The sequence below is a fragment of the Xiphophorus hellerii genome, chromosome 6, assembly GCF_003331165.1.
Source record: "Xiphophorus hellerii strain 12219 chromosome 6, Xiphophorus_hellerii-4.1, whole genome shotgun sequence".
Taxonomy (NCBI): Eukaryota; Metazoa; Chordata; class Actinopteri; order Cyprinodontiformes; family Poeciliidae; genus Xiphophorus; species Xiphophorus hellerii.
In genome coordinates, this window is record NC_045677.1 from 5,240,393 (window position 1) to 5,257,458 (window position 17,066).

Here is a 17,066-nt window from a genome sequence, read left to right on the forward strand (position 1 = left end):
CAACATAATGGCATCAACTGATGTTAAAGGCAAGAGATTTGGCAGTGTGGAAAGTACTGGGAGTGTGTTAGCGTAGTGCGGAAGATGGAAATGCATTCACAAAGACCTCAGAGAAACAATTGTTGCTGCCATCAATCTTAGAAGAGTTAAGAGGACAATTTCCACATAATTTCAAGTCAATTTATTTCTGCAGAGTGAAAGATTATTCAGAAATGGAAAGCATTTAGGACATTTGCCAATGAGAGAATGGACTAAGACCTCAGTTCATATGTTAAATGTGGAAATAATTAAAAGGAAAATGCCAACAAAAAAAAAAGGTCAAAGGCAACGCTTCTTTGAAAAGGTTTTCTATAAAGAATTTGCCAGAATGACTTAGACTTGAATGAATGGAATAAAAGGCAGACATATGGGACCAAAGCAGAGACCGCAGCGTGTCCACTTCTGTCTGGCAAAACCTAAGAACAACATTTTTTGGGAAGAACAAAAAGAAAGAAAACTTTTCTTTCCAGCTGCGAAATAATACAGTAGAGCTTTGATGTTCTGGATTTAATCACAACACAATAACAGAGCAGGATTCACTTTATGTTTTTGTACATTTCAGTTTAGATCCAAATAAGCAGAACATATAAGAACAGATTATTTTTCACAATGTCCTAATATGTGAAACCTGTTATTTACAGGTACTGTAAATAACGTTGATGTAATTTAAGTCATTTAAGTCATTTAAAACATTACAATGGATGAATTTGTTCAGAGAAAATTTTATATATGTAATGTAAAAAAATATATATACGTGAACATTAAGGCTGTAGCAAATGTGATTTTCAAAACATAATCACCTCGAGACAAGATTTCAGTCATTCTGAAAACATATCTATATCTTTCACATGTGCATTAAAATGTTTTAAAGTGTTTATGCTGAATATGATGTTTTTTGTGTGGTCTTCAAGCTCTACATAAAACAGAACATATAATGTGAATAAAATCATTTTAACTGAAACACTGAGCATTTTAAAAAAAAAGTGCAATCAGAGGTCAGAGTGTGCACAAGAAATGCAACAACTGCAAGCTCATCAACTTTATTACTAGACCTCAAACACCTGAGCCTGTCATAAAAAAAAAACAACGCTGCCCTTCCCAGTGAGGTGAAGTGTTTGAGGCTGGATTTCTGTAGTGTGCTGTAACGTCACTGAATTATTTTAAAGCTGCAGTAAAAATATGTTTTTCACATATTTGTTCAAACCGTCACCATGCCGTGACAGTATGTTATGAGCCAGATAATCTCTGAAAAGATCAAATTCCTTCAACTCCTCCATGTGCTATTGCAGAAGTAAACCACTCCTGGTACAAAACAGAAATTGAAAATCAGAGGAGGGTGTTGGTGATATCAATCATGCCTGCGTATGAGCTGCTAATTGTGCCAATGGCGGAGACACAACTTAGCGTTCCAGTCAATCTTTTAATCCGCTGTCATCAGTGGCCGTGCTAACTAGCCTTAGCATTCATGAAAGGCTTTGCTGCTGGCAAGCGTGTACACACGCATGACTGACAGCGGTAAGACCCTCTTCATGGCTCTGACTGTGTCTCACCGAAGAACTACAAGTAAACATTTTGTGTCGTTTGAATGTGTCGATCAACTTAATCAGCTTTTTCAACCCTCCAACGGTTTGAAGAGACGATGTCATTTTGACCCCACAAGCTTTTTACTCCCCACTGTCCGACTGTGACATCTGCCGCGCTCATCCTGAGCTTTGTGCTAAGACCGCGGGAGGGTTAAATATTTGAATAACTGTTTGTATGCTCTGTGATGGATGCATCTGTGTTTTTCAGTTGATTATTTTTATTTTTAAATGATATAGACTGCTTTTGGTCCGGGAAATAAAGACTTCTCTGATTGCTTGTATGACTGAATGGTGTATTTCTGGAGTTAGCACTGGGAGAAGGCGGGGGAGTTTGATTGTTCTCATACATTATCTGTCTCATACTAAACTGTGACAAGAAAAACATTTTTTTTTAGAAAAGTTACATACAGCAGTTTTTATGAGGTGCTTGTTTCAAACTGGGTAAAGTTAAGATACGTCAAGGACCAAATGAGAAATTCATGGGCTGCAAACTATCATCAAATGGGCAGAAACACAAATATGAAAAAATTCTTTGCGATGGTTCCTAAGAAAGTATTAATCTGAGTTATGAACCAGCAGTTTTTCCGTAATTCCATCTATAATCACCCAATGCTGAAGTGCAGATCATCGTCATCACTGTCTTCCAACTCCTCCACTTTGCCCTCCCTGCGTTCTCTCTCGGCCCTGTCTTTCTCACTGGTCGGGATGTAGTTGTCCTCGATGAAGCCGTCGTCGTCGTCCTCCACTCCCCTCCCAATGCCTCCCATCACTCCCATGTGGCCCGACACGTTTGGGTACGAGGTGTCCTCCGGGCCGTACTGGCTGGCCCCGTCGGTCTCCTGGAGCAGGGAGTGCCTGTAGCTGGCCAGAAAGCGGTGGAAGAGCCGAAACTTCACAGCCAAAACGACAAAGAGCGAGAGTGAGAGGACGGTACCGAGTCCCGCTGCCAGATAGGACCACTGTATGGATGTGTAGCTCCCGTCTGAGGTTTCCGCCGCTGTGGAACAACAAGAAAACTGAACTGTATCACAACTGATATTTAAATTGTATCACCATCCGTCCTCAAAAGCACGTTGTTCATAAACAGGAGGACATCGAGTGGTTTGTTACGCACTTGTCATAGTGGAATTAGTGGATGGTCCATCTTCCAGAAGATGTCTCTGGGAACCTCTGAGGTTCTGGACATCAGGAATAGTTGCAGAACGAGTGTTTGAGAAGAAAACCACACCGAGAAACGTCCACGCAAAGACGCGGCTGCCCCACGGAGCCATTTTTATGTCCTGCCAAACCTAAAGGAAAAATAGCAATAAGATATTATTACGGGAAAGATCCAAACTGAAGTAAAGTCCGGCTGGAAATAGATTTAATTTGATTTCATAAACACCAATTTATGGTCACACAAATAATTATTCTATTGTAATGAGTGTAAAACTATCTTTTGGTGACTGTGTGGGCAGCATGTACTGATTGGAACAGTCATATAAAAAATTAGGGGTTATGAAAATTTTGACCGATATCAATACCTGATATTTGTCTTTATTGGATATATTGAATATTTTCACTATGCATTTGACACCTTGAAAAAAAAAGACACAACTGACTTTACCTCTTCAGTAAAACTACCCATAATTCTTTGCTGCATCACCATCTCATCTCCAACCCCCTCCACTCCCACTCCAGACACAAACGGCAACAATATGGAAACAAACATCAGTTGTTCATATCAGCGTGATTTTATTTACCGATACAAATATGTTAAAAAAAAAAGAACAATATCGGTTGATACCGATGTTAGAGCCGATATATCGTGCTATTGAGGAATGACCTGTGGGTTCTTTCGCAGGTCATTTGGTTTGAATTTTTTTCCTTCCATTAAAATAAACAACTTCATTTAAAAACTGCATTTTGTGATCCCTTGTGTTGTATTTAACTCATATTGACATTAGTTTGATGTTCTGAAACATACAAAAACAAAGGAATCAGGAAGTGACAAACGTTTCCAATACTGCACAGTTACTCCAGAAAGATTCTGACAAAACTCAAACCTTAGCAGTTTTGCTGCACTGTACTTTAAATTTCTACTTCAGTCGAATTACTTTGAAGTATCACTAAGTACTGAAGTCAGATGTCTGGATTGTAAACAAGCTTCATTATTCTGATGTTATTTTCTATAGGCTACGTCTGTGGAAGACACAGTGAACAGATATTTTTACTCGACATGCTTCACGCTGTTCTAGCATATTAACATATAACATATAAAGCATATTTCAAAGCTTTGGAAGTTTCCAAAGCTTTGTATTTATTACAATTATTATTATTTGTTTTTTTATTTTAAAATATGGATTTTCTCTGCATGAATCTATTATTTTCTAATGATCACCATATTGTGTCCAAGTTTCATTTTATGGCTTACAATACCAGAATTTTATTCTTTTTTACTGTTTTTTTTTATACAGAAAGTTACTCATAACTTAAGTAGCTTTATTATACTTGTGTGTATTTTTTTGGCTACATTCCACTTCTACTGAAGATTGAAGTAATGCTGCTCACTCATACTTGGGTGCAATTTTTGGCAACTGTCTCTACGCCCCTCTCAGTGCGAAGTTTGGAGCCTATTCAAGAATTCTTGATTGAATAAACTACAATATACTAGTTCCTTTCTGTCTCAGTGTGCACCTTGACATACCTGCTCAACAAGACAAAGTTGAAGGAAACGTCATCTATCTTTCTAGCTTCTGGAGACATTTTGCTCCCACTCAAAGTCACATGATGTTTGGGAAGTTGCCTGACAGTTCTTCAGCAATTTTCATTTCTTATCGTCCTTAACTTCTCGCTTGTTGTATGTACAGTACAGCAGCAATTATAACAATGACAAAGAAGCTCAAAGACTGAAAAATCAGGTAAATAAAAAAGCTTACCTGTACAGACGATGTTTCAGAAAGAAGCAAATGCTACTTTATGTTTTAGTCTTCCTTCCTCTTCCCCACCTTTTGTTTTTTTCTCGAAATAATAAAGTCAGTTGCTGGGCAAAGGTTACCATAATGCCACCCATCTTAAGGCAGACGTTAATCAGTAACTTCATTATGGTTTAGACTTCCTCCCTCTTCACAGCTTACTTTGACAGACTGCGGTCAGACCAACTGTAATGTTCTCAGTCGGGATGTGAGGAAATGAACCAGCTGGTCAAAGTGGTCGGCAAAGTGTTCGCATGGAAAGTGGAACAAGTGAAATTTGCTCGAAGTGTGCTGCATTTGCGCTCTCAGGCCACGTGGCGGCAGTGTCGCCACGTCAGATTCCTGTTTGTCCTTCCCGGGTTGGAAGGAGGTTCCTCTTGTCTAGCGGCTGTGAAAGTACCAAACTGCTGGTAGACACGGAAAACTCCCCGCTTTTCAGCTGAAGCGTCTCGGCTTCGAGTCAGAAACACTTCATTCTGATTGGTTGTTGCTTTTTATTCCAGGTTACAGAGCAACGTGGCATGTGGTGTGGTTGTGAACTGGACACCTGCAGCAGAATCTTTGGCAAATAAAAATCTAAAAAGCATGACTTAAAAATATTTCAAGGCAGTTGGCCTTTAACCCCAAACACACACACACACACAAACCCCCACACACCCACACACACACACACACACAAACCCCCACACACCCCAGTTGTTGAAGCTCAGGGCTTTAACACACACCCCATCGTGTTAATCAATGTGATACAAGGCATCCTGGGATTACTAATCAACACTTGGGACTCGGCAATGGCGCCTCCAGGTCTCCAAACAAAATTACAAGGTTTAATTATTGATGCACTTAATTAGCATGTTTACAACGAGGATTTATTTCTACTGGGCCTTGTGGTCTGGGGGTTGCAGGTTCTTTTGTCTGTCTTTGTGCTCCTCCCCTTTTTGCAGGTGTTGCTGGTCCGTTGAATTTCTCCACCTTCACCTGTCGCCTTCAGCGTCCGCTCTGCCCTTGTGGTGTTCTGTTGCCAGGCCTCCCCTCCTTTCGCACATTTGAGTTTGTCTTTGTTTTTGCACTAAGACACTTCCGCACGCATGCAACGCATCCAAGCCTTTGCTTTCCACCACTGACGTTGACTTTCACAATCCATTGTAGTTTTTGTTAATAAATATTCATTTTTCTGCACTTCAGCCACTGAATGGTCTCCCGATTTTGTCCTGACCTTGAGCCAGCCGTACCACGGCCTCTAAGAGTGCAGTGGTCTCTTCAAATGAGACGCTTTCAGCTCTTTTATCTCGCATGCAGCGACATTTTGGGCTCGGTGGGTTTTTCTCGATTCCAGTCGGATCTGTGCGACTTTTTTATGCTTTCATGTGAAAACAGCAAGATGAAAGGTTGGAAACTGAATATTTGCAAAGTAAAAAAATTAAAAAATTACAAGGCCCCGAGTTACAGTTAAGTTTGTTTAATTGGATTAAATTCTTCAACGATGTGTTGAATTTCTAAAAATATATATGTAATTTACTTAAGATTGTAACACAATTTAAGCTCATTTTATAAAACTAGTTTAATTTCCTTTCTTTTAAGTAATATAAATTCTGTTAAAAATTCTATCATTTTTACATAGATCTCAGTAATCTCACCTAGAGAAGGATCAAAAACACTCATATTCATCCTCATTTGTTTTTCTATTGTAAAGTATGTTTGAAGGTTAATTAAAAACAGTAACTGTAGTTTTCTTAACATTAAACCTTTGAAGATATTTGCCTCTGTTACTGACATGCTATCGAACATTTACACATCTCTTAGCTGAGATGTTTAACATTTGTGAAACATCTGTTTGAATGACTCAGTAATAAGTTTTAAAGCAACTACTGGTTGTTCTGATTGGGTACCTCATGCCCGTCAAACTTGTAGCCCGTTCTAACCACAACCCTCAGAATGATTTACTGCGATTTTATGCGAAACAGACCAACCCCGCGTGATGCTGAAGTGGAAGGAAAATTACATATGATTAGGAAATGTTGTCCTTCCCACCTAGAAAGCAAAACTTTTGTCCATCCTTCTTTTGTAGAAATAGCGCAGCTTCCATCAGGTCAGACGGAGAACGACCGTTTCTTCTGTTTTGCGATCAGGCGTCTTCTGAAGGTACCTGCTTGTTTGGAGTCGCCTTTGGGAAAATCTCAAGCTCCTGCGTCAGCTTCCTTCCACTTTCAAAGTTACAAACTGCTTCGTGTCGCCGCGTCACGCTGATGTCTGAGGTTGTATCTTGACAAAGTGCGGAAAAACTGGTAGAAATACATAATTAAACCTGTTTGGGTTCTGTTCTCCTTTTTCTTTCCTCCAGCCTGTCGGTGACTTTCCTTCCATGCAAGAGACGACATTTAATTGCTCGGCACTAAGGACTTTAAGGAACGTTGATTTCAAAGGCTCCTCTTCCATCTGATGGGCAGGGAAGATGAACATTAAGAAACTAAATTATGGAGATACGTTTTTTTTTTATTCAAAATGTCAACTTTTCTAGCTTAAACTTAATGTTCTTCACATCCCTGCAGCTTTAGATTTGCAGTAATTGTCCTGTTTGTTGCTGTTGGGTAATGAGACATTAATCTCTTAAAAGACGAGAGAGAGGGGGAGGACGCTTCTGACATGTTTCATCGGGGTCAGAGGCATATGATGGAAATGTAATGAAGTGTAAAGAAAAACAATATAACAGCTTTTTCTTGAACTACTGATATAATTTGCATATTTACTCTGCCATACATTTCAATGAGATTTATCAGTGTCAGTTTAAGACCCAAGGCGCTGCGTCCCAGCCCGACTGTTCTTCAAACCACAACTGCAGATAGAATAATATACAAATTATAATTTAACATCTCATGAATTTGTGTTTCAGGTTTGGGTTGAGTGTCAGGATCAGGGTTAGTTGTTACGGTTACATCTCTGGGCCTGTGAGTTAACAATTCAGCAGCTGTGTGAAGTGAAAAATTACTGGCATTTGCAGGGTGGGTTTCTAGGACAATGATTCTCTAGCGCCAATGTGACGAGGACTTAAAGATTTTCTTTGGTAAATAAAGCGTTTAGGAGAAATGCTGTGATTCAAAATGCTTGATGGTTACTTTCAGATGGGAGAAAATCCCTCTAGCAGTTAGAGTTTGGCTACTGTAAGCGCTCACTCTCTCTTGAGTGAAGGAAATTTGACATTTAAAAATGACAACGTCTACAACAAAGAAAGTAAAGCAGAATCTTCAGGACTTTCGGTGCGGCGGAGAAGCAAGTGGCAGGATAATCCGTACACCCTCAAGGACTTTTATTTTAAACTAGCTGTGTTTTTATTAACTATGTAATCACCCGAATCGAAATTACAAAAACAAATTTGCGTAATGGAAACACGGCAAAATTGTGTCTTTCCAGTAGTGGTGCACTGACTGCAGCTTTCTGGCCGATCACCGATCTATAAAAAGCCTGACCTGCCGATTGTGATTTGGGCCGATACCAATTTTTAATTTTGTTTGTCTGAAACATAGCAACAAAGTCAGTAAGTTGTCAACAAGGTGACTATTGTTCATTGTGTGCAGACGTTACATTGTGGGAGAGTAGGTCACACAGTGAAGCAAGAAGGAACCATGGCTGATTTTCAGACCTTTGTGGATTTAGATAAGATCGGTTTCTTCTGCAAGTATTCCCCGATCGCCAATCTCCCAAAATCAACTAATTCGTGCCTAATTTATTTCCTAAATAGGATGAACATTTCTGATAGTTTTCATCCTATCAGAAACTATTCTGCTCGGTTGCTAGGTAAACAAAGCAGCTCTACAGGTCTCCGATGCCAACATCTCCAGAAAACATATTAAAGATTGTGATTGTGGCATGTGTCACACACACCAGGACTGGTGTAACAGATGCTGATTTTCCTGTAGAAAGTATAGAACAGGTAGGAGTGATGAGGCAGAAACAAATCTGTGCTTCACTGATCCTCCTGGAATCTGTTCTGGTTAAACATTTATTGAACATTTCCAAACAGCACCAGATCCGATCTTTTGACAAAATAACCGTTTTATTTTCTTTGTCATTCTAGACAATATACTTATTCCTGTAATAAACAGTTTTAGAGTCTTTAATACAAAGGTACAGCTTATGTCACACACTTAAGTCTCAGAATAACCCCCATTTCTTACCTACTGCATACACGATATACAATATATTTGCTTCTTTTTTTTATCTGTACACCAACATGTTCACAGAAAGACACAATATAGCTAAACAGATTCGACTGATGTAACGTAAAAATGATCAAAAACAACATAATACTTTCCAACAACTTTCAGAACCGCTTTATTTCATAGCTGATAACTGACTGTATATTAATCAATCTGTACATAAAAACAGATCACAACAGCTCCTGCACAGCAGCTTTATACCTCAGCTAACTAGAACCGCCGTCGCTCCTCTTTCCTCCCTGCGCCCTTCAGTTCAGTTGCTATGACAACGGTAAATAAAACACAAAAGGAAAAGTTAGGACAATTTCAAAACTGAAAGGGGGTCCTCCCACAAAAAATTGTTTTGTTTTTTGCTTTTTTCTTATAGGGATAGAAAAAAATGAGGAGCCCTGTCAATTACAAAATTCATCATATCGTGTTTTTAGAATTGCTTTAGCAGTAAAAAATTAAATGTTACCATTCCCAGGACAAAAAACACACATCCATATTTGCACTAAACCCAGACCCCCTGGATAAAAAAATAAATTGAGAGAGAAAGAAAGACAAAAGTGTCAATTTATAGCCCAGTTGTCTCCATGAGAGGTGGGTAGACTGTGCCAGACTGTAAACCATTTAGCATAGTTAGCTTGGCTACAGACTACTGTTTGCCTCCATTTCACTAGCATTTAATAAATGAAGGGACGAATTTAACAACATATTCATATATCTAACTTGTCCCTGTACCTCTTACCACACCTAACAACAGATGTGTCAGTCAGCAGCTGCTCCTACCACCAAACCAACATAATGCCTCTCCTCTGTCCCAGTGAAAAAACTGAGCAGCACTGCAAGTCATCATCATCCCAGTGAATCTATGTGGATTATTCCTGTCTCTCTATTCTTTTTACAGTTACACAACAAAAACTATTTATTTATTACTCACAGAAATTCAAACAATCTTTATAAAATCTTCCATTAGCACACTTAGCAGTGAGTGAATGGCGTTGATTGACAGCGCTAAGACCCTCCTCCAGGTTCTGATTGGTTGTTTTGGTGAATTTCTTTAGACAGTAATAGCAGCTCAGGGAGGAGATTAATCTTTTCACATATTTTCTGTTTCATAGCAAACTGTCATGACATGGTGACAGCTTTAATAAATGTGGGAAAATTTTTTTTTATTTAAGTTATATTCTGCAGCATGAACAAAATGCAACTATGTAGCAAGTCTGGATTGCTTCATGTATATTTTGTACGTTGCCTATGACTGTTGCTGGTGGGGAGAGACATTTCAGTAGACTAAAACTAATAATAAAAACATTTAAGCAATTTATTTGCATGCAGTTTGTGGACGGTTGCATGTAAAATTCATGAACAGTATATATTGTGCTAATATCAGTACTGAACCAAAGAAAGCAAGAGAGTTGCAAACCTTTAAAATTGTGACGCTTTTGATGTGTCAGAAAGACTCAAGAAATTGTAACAGCAGTTGCGAAGGGGGGGCCCAATTGAATTTTTTTTCATGGGGCCCAAGATTCCTGGCGGTGCCCCTGATCATAACAGAAGCTTTGAACATTAGAGACATTTTTTCATCACGATGGAGATTCCTTTTGTTATCTGCTACTGTTTACCCGACAAGTTGCACAGAGAAAACTGTTTTACCCTCTGGACCGTTGAGAACAACGCCCGTGAGTGCAGAGATAAACTGATGGGACATCAATTTTTTTTTTTTTCTCAGCGGACATAAAAACAAGACGACTGCGTCTTCATGTCACGATCATCGTCAGTCGCTGTCACCAAGCAGAGCTGCATTTATTATTCTCCTCTCTGAATCTGCCGCCCCGGAGCTTTTCGCACCATTTCTCTTCGCCCGCCAATCGATACGCTTTTGCAATTCTGCAGGTTTCTAGTGAAATGATGTTTGCAATGTGGGCTCTGAAAAGTGGCTCGGGCCTGATAAGTCATTGTTTTAACCGCAGGGGGATTTTCTCCCAAAGTGTCGTGCGGCCGGCTTGTGCGCGACGTCGGTGCCTGTTGGTTTTCGGGTATTTTCGCTTGTACAATTATTTTTTTCCCCCTTTGGCACAGAACAAGTGGTTCTCGAGGGCAGACGTTTGACTGATCCTCAAATATATCCACCACCAACTGTAGATATTCCTCTTTTCTTAGATTTTTGGAGTTATACAGCAGGTTACATGTTCGAATAAGAGATGCAGGTTATAAATTGTTGATGTTCTTCCAATCATGTCTTGTTTCTTGTGTTTTTTTGGTTTTTTTTTTTCAAAAGTACTATATAAGATGTTTCTGACTGTGGAGCTGCATAGTGATGAAGATCTGATTGAAATCTTGGAGTTCACATGTTCTTCTGTGCAGGCGTAGTTTTTCTCAGGTTTCCTCCTCATCTGTCATGTCATGCATATATTAGTTAGGTTATCCGTAGGAAGCTCTCCTGTTAGACGTCCCCCTGATGGACTGACAAGCTGGCAGTTGAAATGAATAATTTAGGGCTTGTAGTGAGATATAAAGGGGGTTTTCGTCAGTCCTTGACTGAAGCTGTTAAGCTGCATTAAACCATGTTGATGCATAAATTCATCATGGTTTATTTGTATATGTTATTCAACATTCCTTCATGTTCCTTCATGTTGAATAATCCCAGTCTTTTCTGCATTTTTCTCAGATTAAGATTCATTTAGCATGAATCAATAATAGATACACTTCAATTTAGGATTTATAAAACAGATAACTCGGAGTTAATAATTAACATAATTGAAGTTTGTATTCATTTTGTCATATTTACTAAGGATTAGAAACACAGAAAGACACAAACCTAAAGAGCAAACACGCTAATTTGGTTTGTCAGCCACTTCTGAAACTAAGACGTTAAGCTTCTGAATGCGGACGCAGCTTTAAGGTATTATGGAACTAATTAAGCACTAAGTTTAATCAAAAGTTTATCCGCCTCTCAAGAGTTTGGAGAAAATGGTCTGCTGCCTAATCTCGACTTACTCTAATTTAACCCAACAGCAAAACGTTTGTGAGAATAAAATTAATTGAATATATTTTGATTTGTGCGTTTCTAAACACTAAACCTCCGAGGAGGGTTCAGCGTTTGTGGATCCATTTCTTTTTCTGTGGAATGAAAATCCAAATTGTTCACGGAAGATTTGCCTACTTGTGGATTTTGTTGTAGAGTATATCTAAATCCTTTGAAAGATAATTCAGCTTAGGAAGTTGAAATAGGAGCAATGCTTCTTGAAAGCAGTCGACCCAGCAGGTTCATTTTCCTTGGCGCTGATTGGCTGAACCCCACAGAGCGGAGATGAGGATCACCGTGGACATTAGCTTCTGCTGTAGTGCTGAGACGGTGTCCGCTGTGCGTATTAACACACATTCAGTTATATTTAGTCTTTGAACTACTAAGAAAAAGGCAGTGGAACCTCAACAATGTAATCGTGTATCTCGAGGTTTCACTTTATGAGCATTGTTGGAGTTGAACTCACGTATTTGCAGATTTTAGATCATCGCTGGCGGTTGTGGTCGCTGACAGAATGTAGTGGGTCTACTGTAGGAGAAAACCGGAACCTTTAGGTAAGAGTCATTGGTTTTTACGAATAATTGTCCAATCAATTGTTCAATTAATTGCTACTAATACAACAATTATGAACATGAGTTGTGACTAGATTGAAAAGGTCCAATCAGGTCCATCTTTTAGTTGCAAGAACATTTTAAAGTGACTTTTATGCACTAAAGTTGCAAAAACCAAAATAAGATGTTTGACAAATTATTGTGTGACGTAAATATTCTAAAAAAGGAGTTGAAGATGCTTCCAGAATGTGAGGTAACCCCGAGCAACCGGCGGGATCCATCATTCATATTAGGCTGCTGGATTTGTATTAATCTCCCAGATGACATGGCATGAAATCAGATCCTTAATTAGTTCATTAACATCTGAAGGAACGAGGTGGGAGTCTTCATGTGGCTGATGTATAAACTCTATTAACACTTGCGTGGGATTCTGTGATGGTGTGTGGTTGCATTAGTGCTCTTACTAAAGGCAATTTACACTTCGGCGAACTGATTTTAAAGAGGAATATCTCACTGAGACGACGGATCGAAACAGAGAAACCTTTTTTTCCTGTCTTTGTGGAATACTGAATAAGCTATAAGCAGAAAGAGAATGGCATTCCGAATGTTTTTTTCTCCACAATGCCTTAGACGTTTCCAAAACAATCACGCAAGTGAGTGTAGAGATAAATGAGAATGGGGCTGGGTGTTGCTTAAACTAGGCCACATCAACAATGAAAGCAGCATGTCTGATGGACGTTGGTTCTCCTCCCCTGGCCGACAGCAAACACTTTAGCTTCCCATTCCGTGTCTCTGTTTCACACAAAGCACAAGTATAGGCAGAAGGTGTCTAATGTCTGATGCTGTAATGCATCTTATGTCTAAATTAGACACAAATCAGCTGATTGAGACTTCCACTTGTTTAGTCCACTTTAATCCAACTCCAGTCCGTTTGCCTGGAAAGTCGGCCTTGCTTGAGAAGATGTGAACGCAGTCGAACTCTAAAATCCGCGCCTCTGTTCTAATAAAATCAACTCTGACGCAGTTCGAATGGAGACCGCTCCAAAAGCACGGAACAAACTGTAGCGCAATGCATTCTGGGTAAGTACGACCAAAAGAAACGCATGTGTTTAGCGCTGGCAGGAGAAATGGCTCGTAGTCTTTCACCGAAGGCAAAAGAGAAATCCTACAACCGCTAAAGTCTGACGCTCCGCTTTTTTCTGTTTGCATTTTGTGAAGAAGGAAGTTGCGCTCATGTCTTCTTCTGAGATGTTTGTGTCATTTAGTTCAGTGGTTCCTGTTGCAGCGCCACCTCAGGCGTGGAGGTGAACAGGTTTTTTAGACAGTTTGATTCGTTTGACAGTACAGTGTGAAAGCGAACCGCAGCAGCTGAAAATGCAGCAAATGTTGCAATTTTGCTCCCCAACTGAACCGAATACTTTCCTTAAGGCAGTGCTGAGCAGGAGAGCTAAAGACTCTCCCTTTCATGTTGCTTTACGAGTTTTTCTTTCTTTGTATAAAATAACTTGAAAAAAACAAACAAACAAATTAGCGTATGGTTATTTCTTATTTCTTCTGTGTTAAAGGGATAGTTTCAGATTTTTGAAACCTCTACAATCTTAAGAACTTTGTAGAGGTTTATCATGTTTGAACTGGTTGGCATTTCCAAAGAAGACAGTGATTGATTGTTTAGCATTTCTGAGCTAGTGTCCATCCATCCATCCATTTTCTAACATCCTTGTCCCTCATGGGGTCAGGAGGTGCTGGTGCTTATCTCCAGCTAACCTTTCGGGCGAGAGACGGGGTTCACCCTGGACAGGTCGCCAGTCTGTCGCAGGGCAACACAGAGACAGACAGGACACACAACCACACACACACACACACTAACACCTATAGAGAATTTAGAAAGACCAATTAACCTAACAGTCATGTTTTTGGACTGTGGGAGGAAGCCGGAGGACCCGGAGAGAACCCACCATGCACAGGGAGAACATGCAAACTCCGTGCGGAAAGACCCCGGGCCGGGAATCGAACCCATGACCTTTTTGCTGCAAGGCAACAGTGCTACCAACTGGGCCACTGTGCAGCCCCTCTGACACTGAGCTGAGCTAGTGTTTGATTATTATATCTGAGCAGATATAATAATCAGTTATTATATTAGACACTATTATATCTAGTGTTTGATATAATAATGAAACAGTTTTAAAAACAAGTTTACTGCATATTTTTTTAGCAAGTGTTTCTCAGATTAAGAATCTTCTCAGTTTGTGTTTTACACAGGAAGCTGCTCCCTGATGCAGAGCCTCCTACCTGCATTTCCCCTCCATCTAAATATGACAGCAGCTTAAAGCGTGTGTGTAGACCAAGAACCGTTTGGTCTTGGCCCCGTTTTTTTGTTTGGATTAGCTGCAAACTATATTGGAGGCATTGACTTCAGAAGAACAGCACTTCAAGAAATCCTAAACTGTCCTTTTAAGCTGCATTGTGTCAAAAATCGGGCCCCAAAGCTTTTTAGAACTCAAAAATATCAGTGAGTATTCACGCCTGCACACACTTCAGTAGCCGAACTTTGAAGAGGAGGCAGGTTGTGCATTGGCATGTCTGCAGGGTTGACCTGTCCTCAAACGCTTCCTACTGTCATGTTTTTTTTTAATAAGAAAAGCGGGACCAAAAAAAAAAAACACTTTGTTTTACTCAATGCTGTCATATCTTTAAAGAATTGTGACTTTAAATTGCCACATTAATAAACACATTTACTGCTCCAACTTCGTTTGGGGTTACTGCAATCCAGAAATAGAGGTAAATAACAATAAAGCAAAAACACAATGTAGACATATTTAACTTGCTGCAATTACAGTAAAGCCACGATAGGTGAAGGCAGGCACGTGCAGAAGGGGGGGAGGGGGGTGGGGTGGGGGGGGCAAAGGGGGCTTGAGCCCCTGCCGTTTTTATCCTTGATGCCCCAGTGCCCTTTTTGAGTTTTTGGTTTGTTTGTTTTTTTTTCAAAAAAAATGTTTTTTTTATTTTTTATTTTTAATCTGTATGTCAGACGGCCTGTTGTGCCCCTCAGCAACAATATTTAGCTAAATATAATAATTTAGTCTGGCTGCCCTCAGTTTAATAATGACTCTCAGAGCCTCCATGTTGTTCAGACACCGGGTCCATGGTGAGGAGCCAATAAAGTCAGAAATGTTTCGGCTGCAGAGAAACTTCTGACTTTAACTTCATCATTCTGCTAAAGGCCCGGTTCGCTACAGGCAGCTTGAGTCGGTCCACTGACAGACAGAAAGAATATCCGTCTTTATATCAGACATCCTGATATAAGACACGGTACCGACTGTCACCACGAGTCGCAACGCAGCTCAAAGCCCCGGTACCACCCGGTACCACCTGCTCTCTGTTCGCTCTGCTTCTCCTTAACGTTTCTACCAGGTGGGTTAAAGCCGCTGCTGACCAAGCCAAACATGCCACAATGAAATGAATGAAAATGTCTCCAAAGCATCGGGGGACTGACAGGGGCCACTGGGGGATTCCAGGTAGATTCCAGGCAGATTCCAGAGATGCGCATCACAGCAGCTGTTCCTCCAGGGCCGGCCCAAGGTAATATGGGGCCTTAGACAGAACCCCCCTCCCTCCGGAACCCGTCCTACTAAGAACCTCAGCATCACTAACATGTTTAAATATCGATAAGGTGAATCTGTGAGAGGGAGACCAGGTTAATTGACTGAGTTTAAAATCAATCACTGATTATTGGTTATTTGCTGTGATGTATTTGTGAACAAACCCAATTCAAACACAAAGATTACACCATATTGTAGCCATGGTAACACAACAATCAAACTATCAAGATGATTCTTTAAACTTTTACAACATAAAAGTCCTTATTAAATCCTAAATGTAGTTTTTTTTCTCAGATGAATGCATTAAATAAAATGTAATAACATTGTTATTCTCTATAAATGATGCTACAGGTTTAGATCTATGGTCTGTGGTACAATTCAACCATTTCTAGGGGCCCGTGAGTGTCTGGAGGCCCCTGAGTGTCTGGAGGCCCCTGAATGTCTGGAGGCCCCTGAATGTCTGGAGGCCCCTGAATGGCCCCTAGCAGCAGCTACTGAGTTTTCTTTGCCTTGATATCTCAGTCTTATAATTCTAGATCTAGAGGTTTAACATCAAACTGTTATATAGAGTTAACCCCTTTGAGCTTTTTGGATCTATAAATCAGTCTGCAGCCAGGTTGTTCTAGAGGTTAAATAGATATTATTAGGGATTAATTAGTAAAATGGCAGCAATTTTGCTTATTTCATAACTTCATAACCTTTGACCTTCTCTCCTCTGGTCTGTTTAACAGCTACAGTCTCAGATCAGCTCAGCCCTCCAGGACTGTCAGCAGCAGAAACAGAAACTTTATACCTGTTGAGGAAAATATAGATTATATTTGCTTTGCATTTCCCCACATGATGCCAATTAGATTCTTGATTAATATGGGTTGTTGTTATGTTGTTGTATGGAGTTTTTGTTCAATGTGCCCCTTTTTTAAATTTGAGCCCCTGCCCCTCTATAGGTCTCTGCACGGCCCTGGGTGAAGGAGAGGCTGCAATTCATACGCAGTTTTGACTGTTTACTTTACGTGAACCTTGGTGAAGAAAAGGCCAAGAGTCTGAAACCAACCCACTGCTCTCATTCACAATCTCACCGGCTCCTGTATTCTTTTGCCATTTTCAGCAACACGGCAA

General features: G+C 40.0%; 1 protein-coding gene across 1 annotated transcript; it reads right to left on the reverse strand.

Annotated features, from left to right (window-relative positions):
- Positions 1-561: 561 nt before the first annotated feature.
- LOC116722360 (leucine-rich repeat-containing protein 19-like) lies at positions 562-4,896 on the reverse strand. The gene is made up of 3 exons (XM_032566602.1): positions 4,541-4,896; positions 2,737-2,911; positions 562-2,619 (listed from the first exon to the last, which is right to left on the reverse strand). The coding sequence occupies exons 2-3, from the start codon at positions 2,891-2,893 to the stop codon at positions 2,225-2,227; spliced, it is 552 nt and encodes a 183-aa protein (XP_032422493.1). The 5' UTR covers positions 2,894-2,911; positions 4,541-4,896; the 3' UTR covers positions 562-2,224.
- Between the last annotated feature and the right edge of the window lie 12,170 nt (positions 4,897-17,066).

Coding starts and splice junctions, on each gene's coding strand:
- LOC116722360 (XM_032566602.1), bottom strand. CDS start 2,893: ATGGCTCCGTGGGGCAGCCGCGTCTTTGCGTGGACGTTTCTCGGTGTG. Junction 2,620..2,736: donor CACTAATTCCACTATGACAA/GTGCGTAACAAA, acceptor GTTGTTCCACAG/CGGCGGAAACCTCAGACGGG.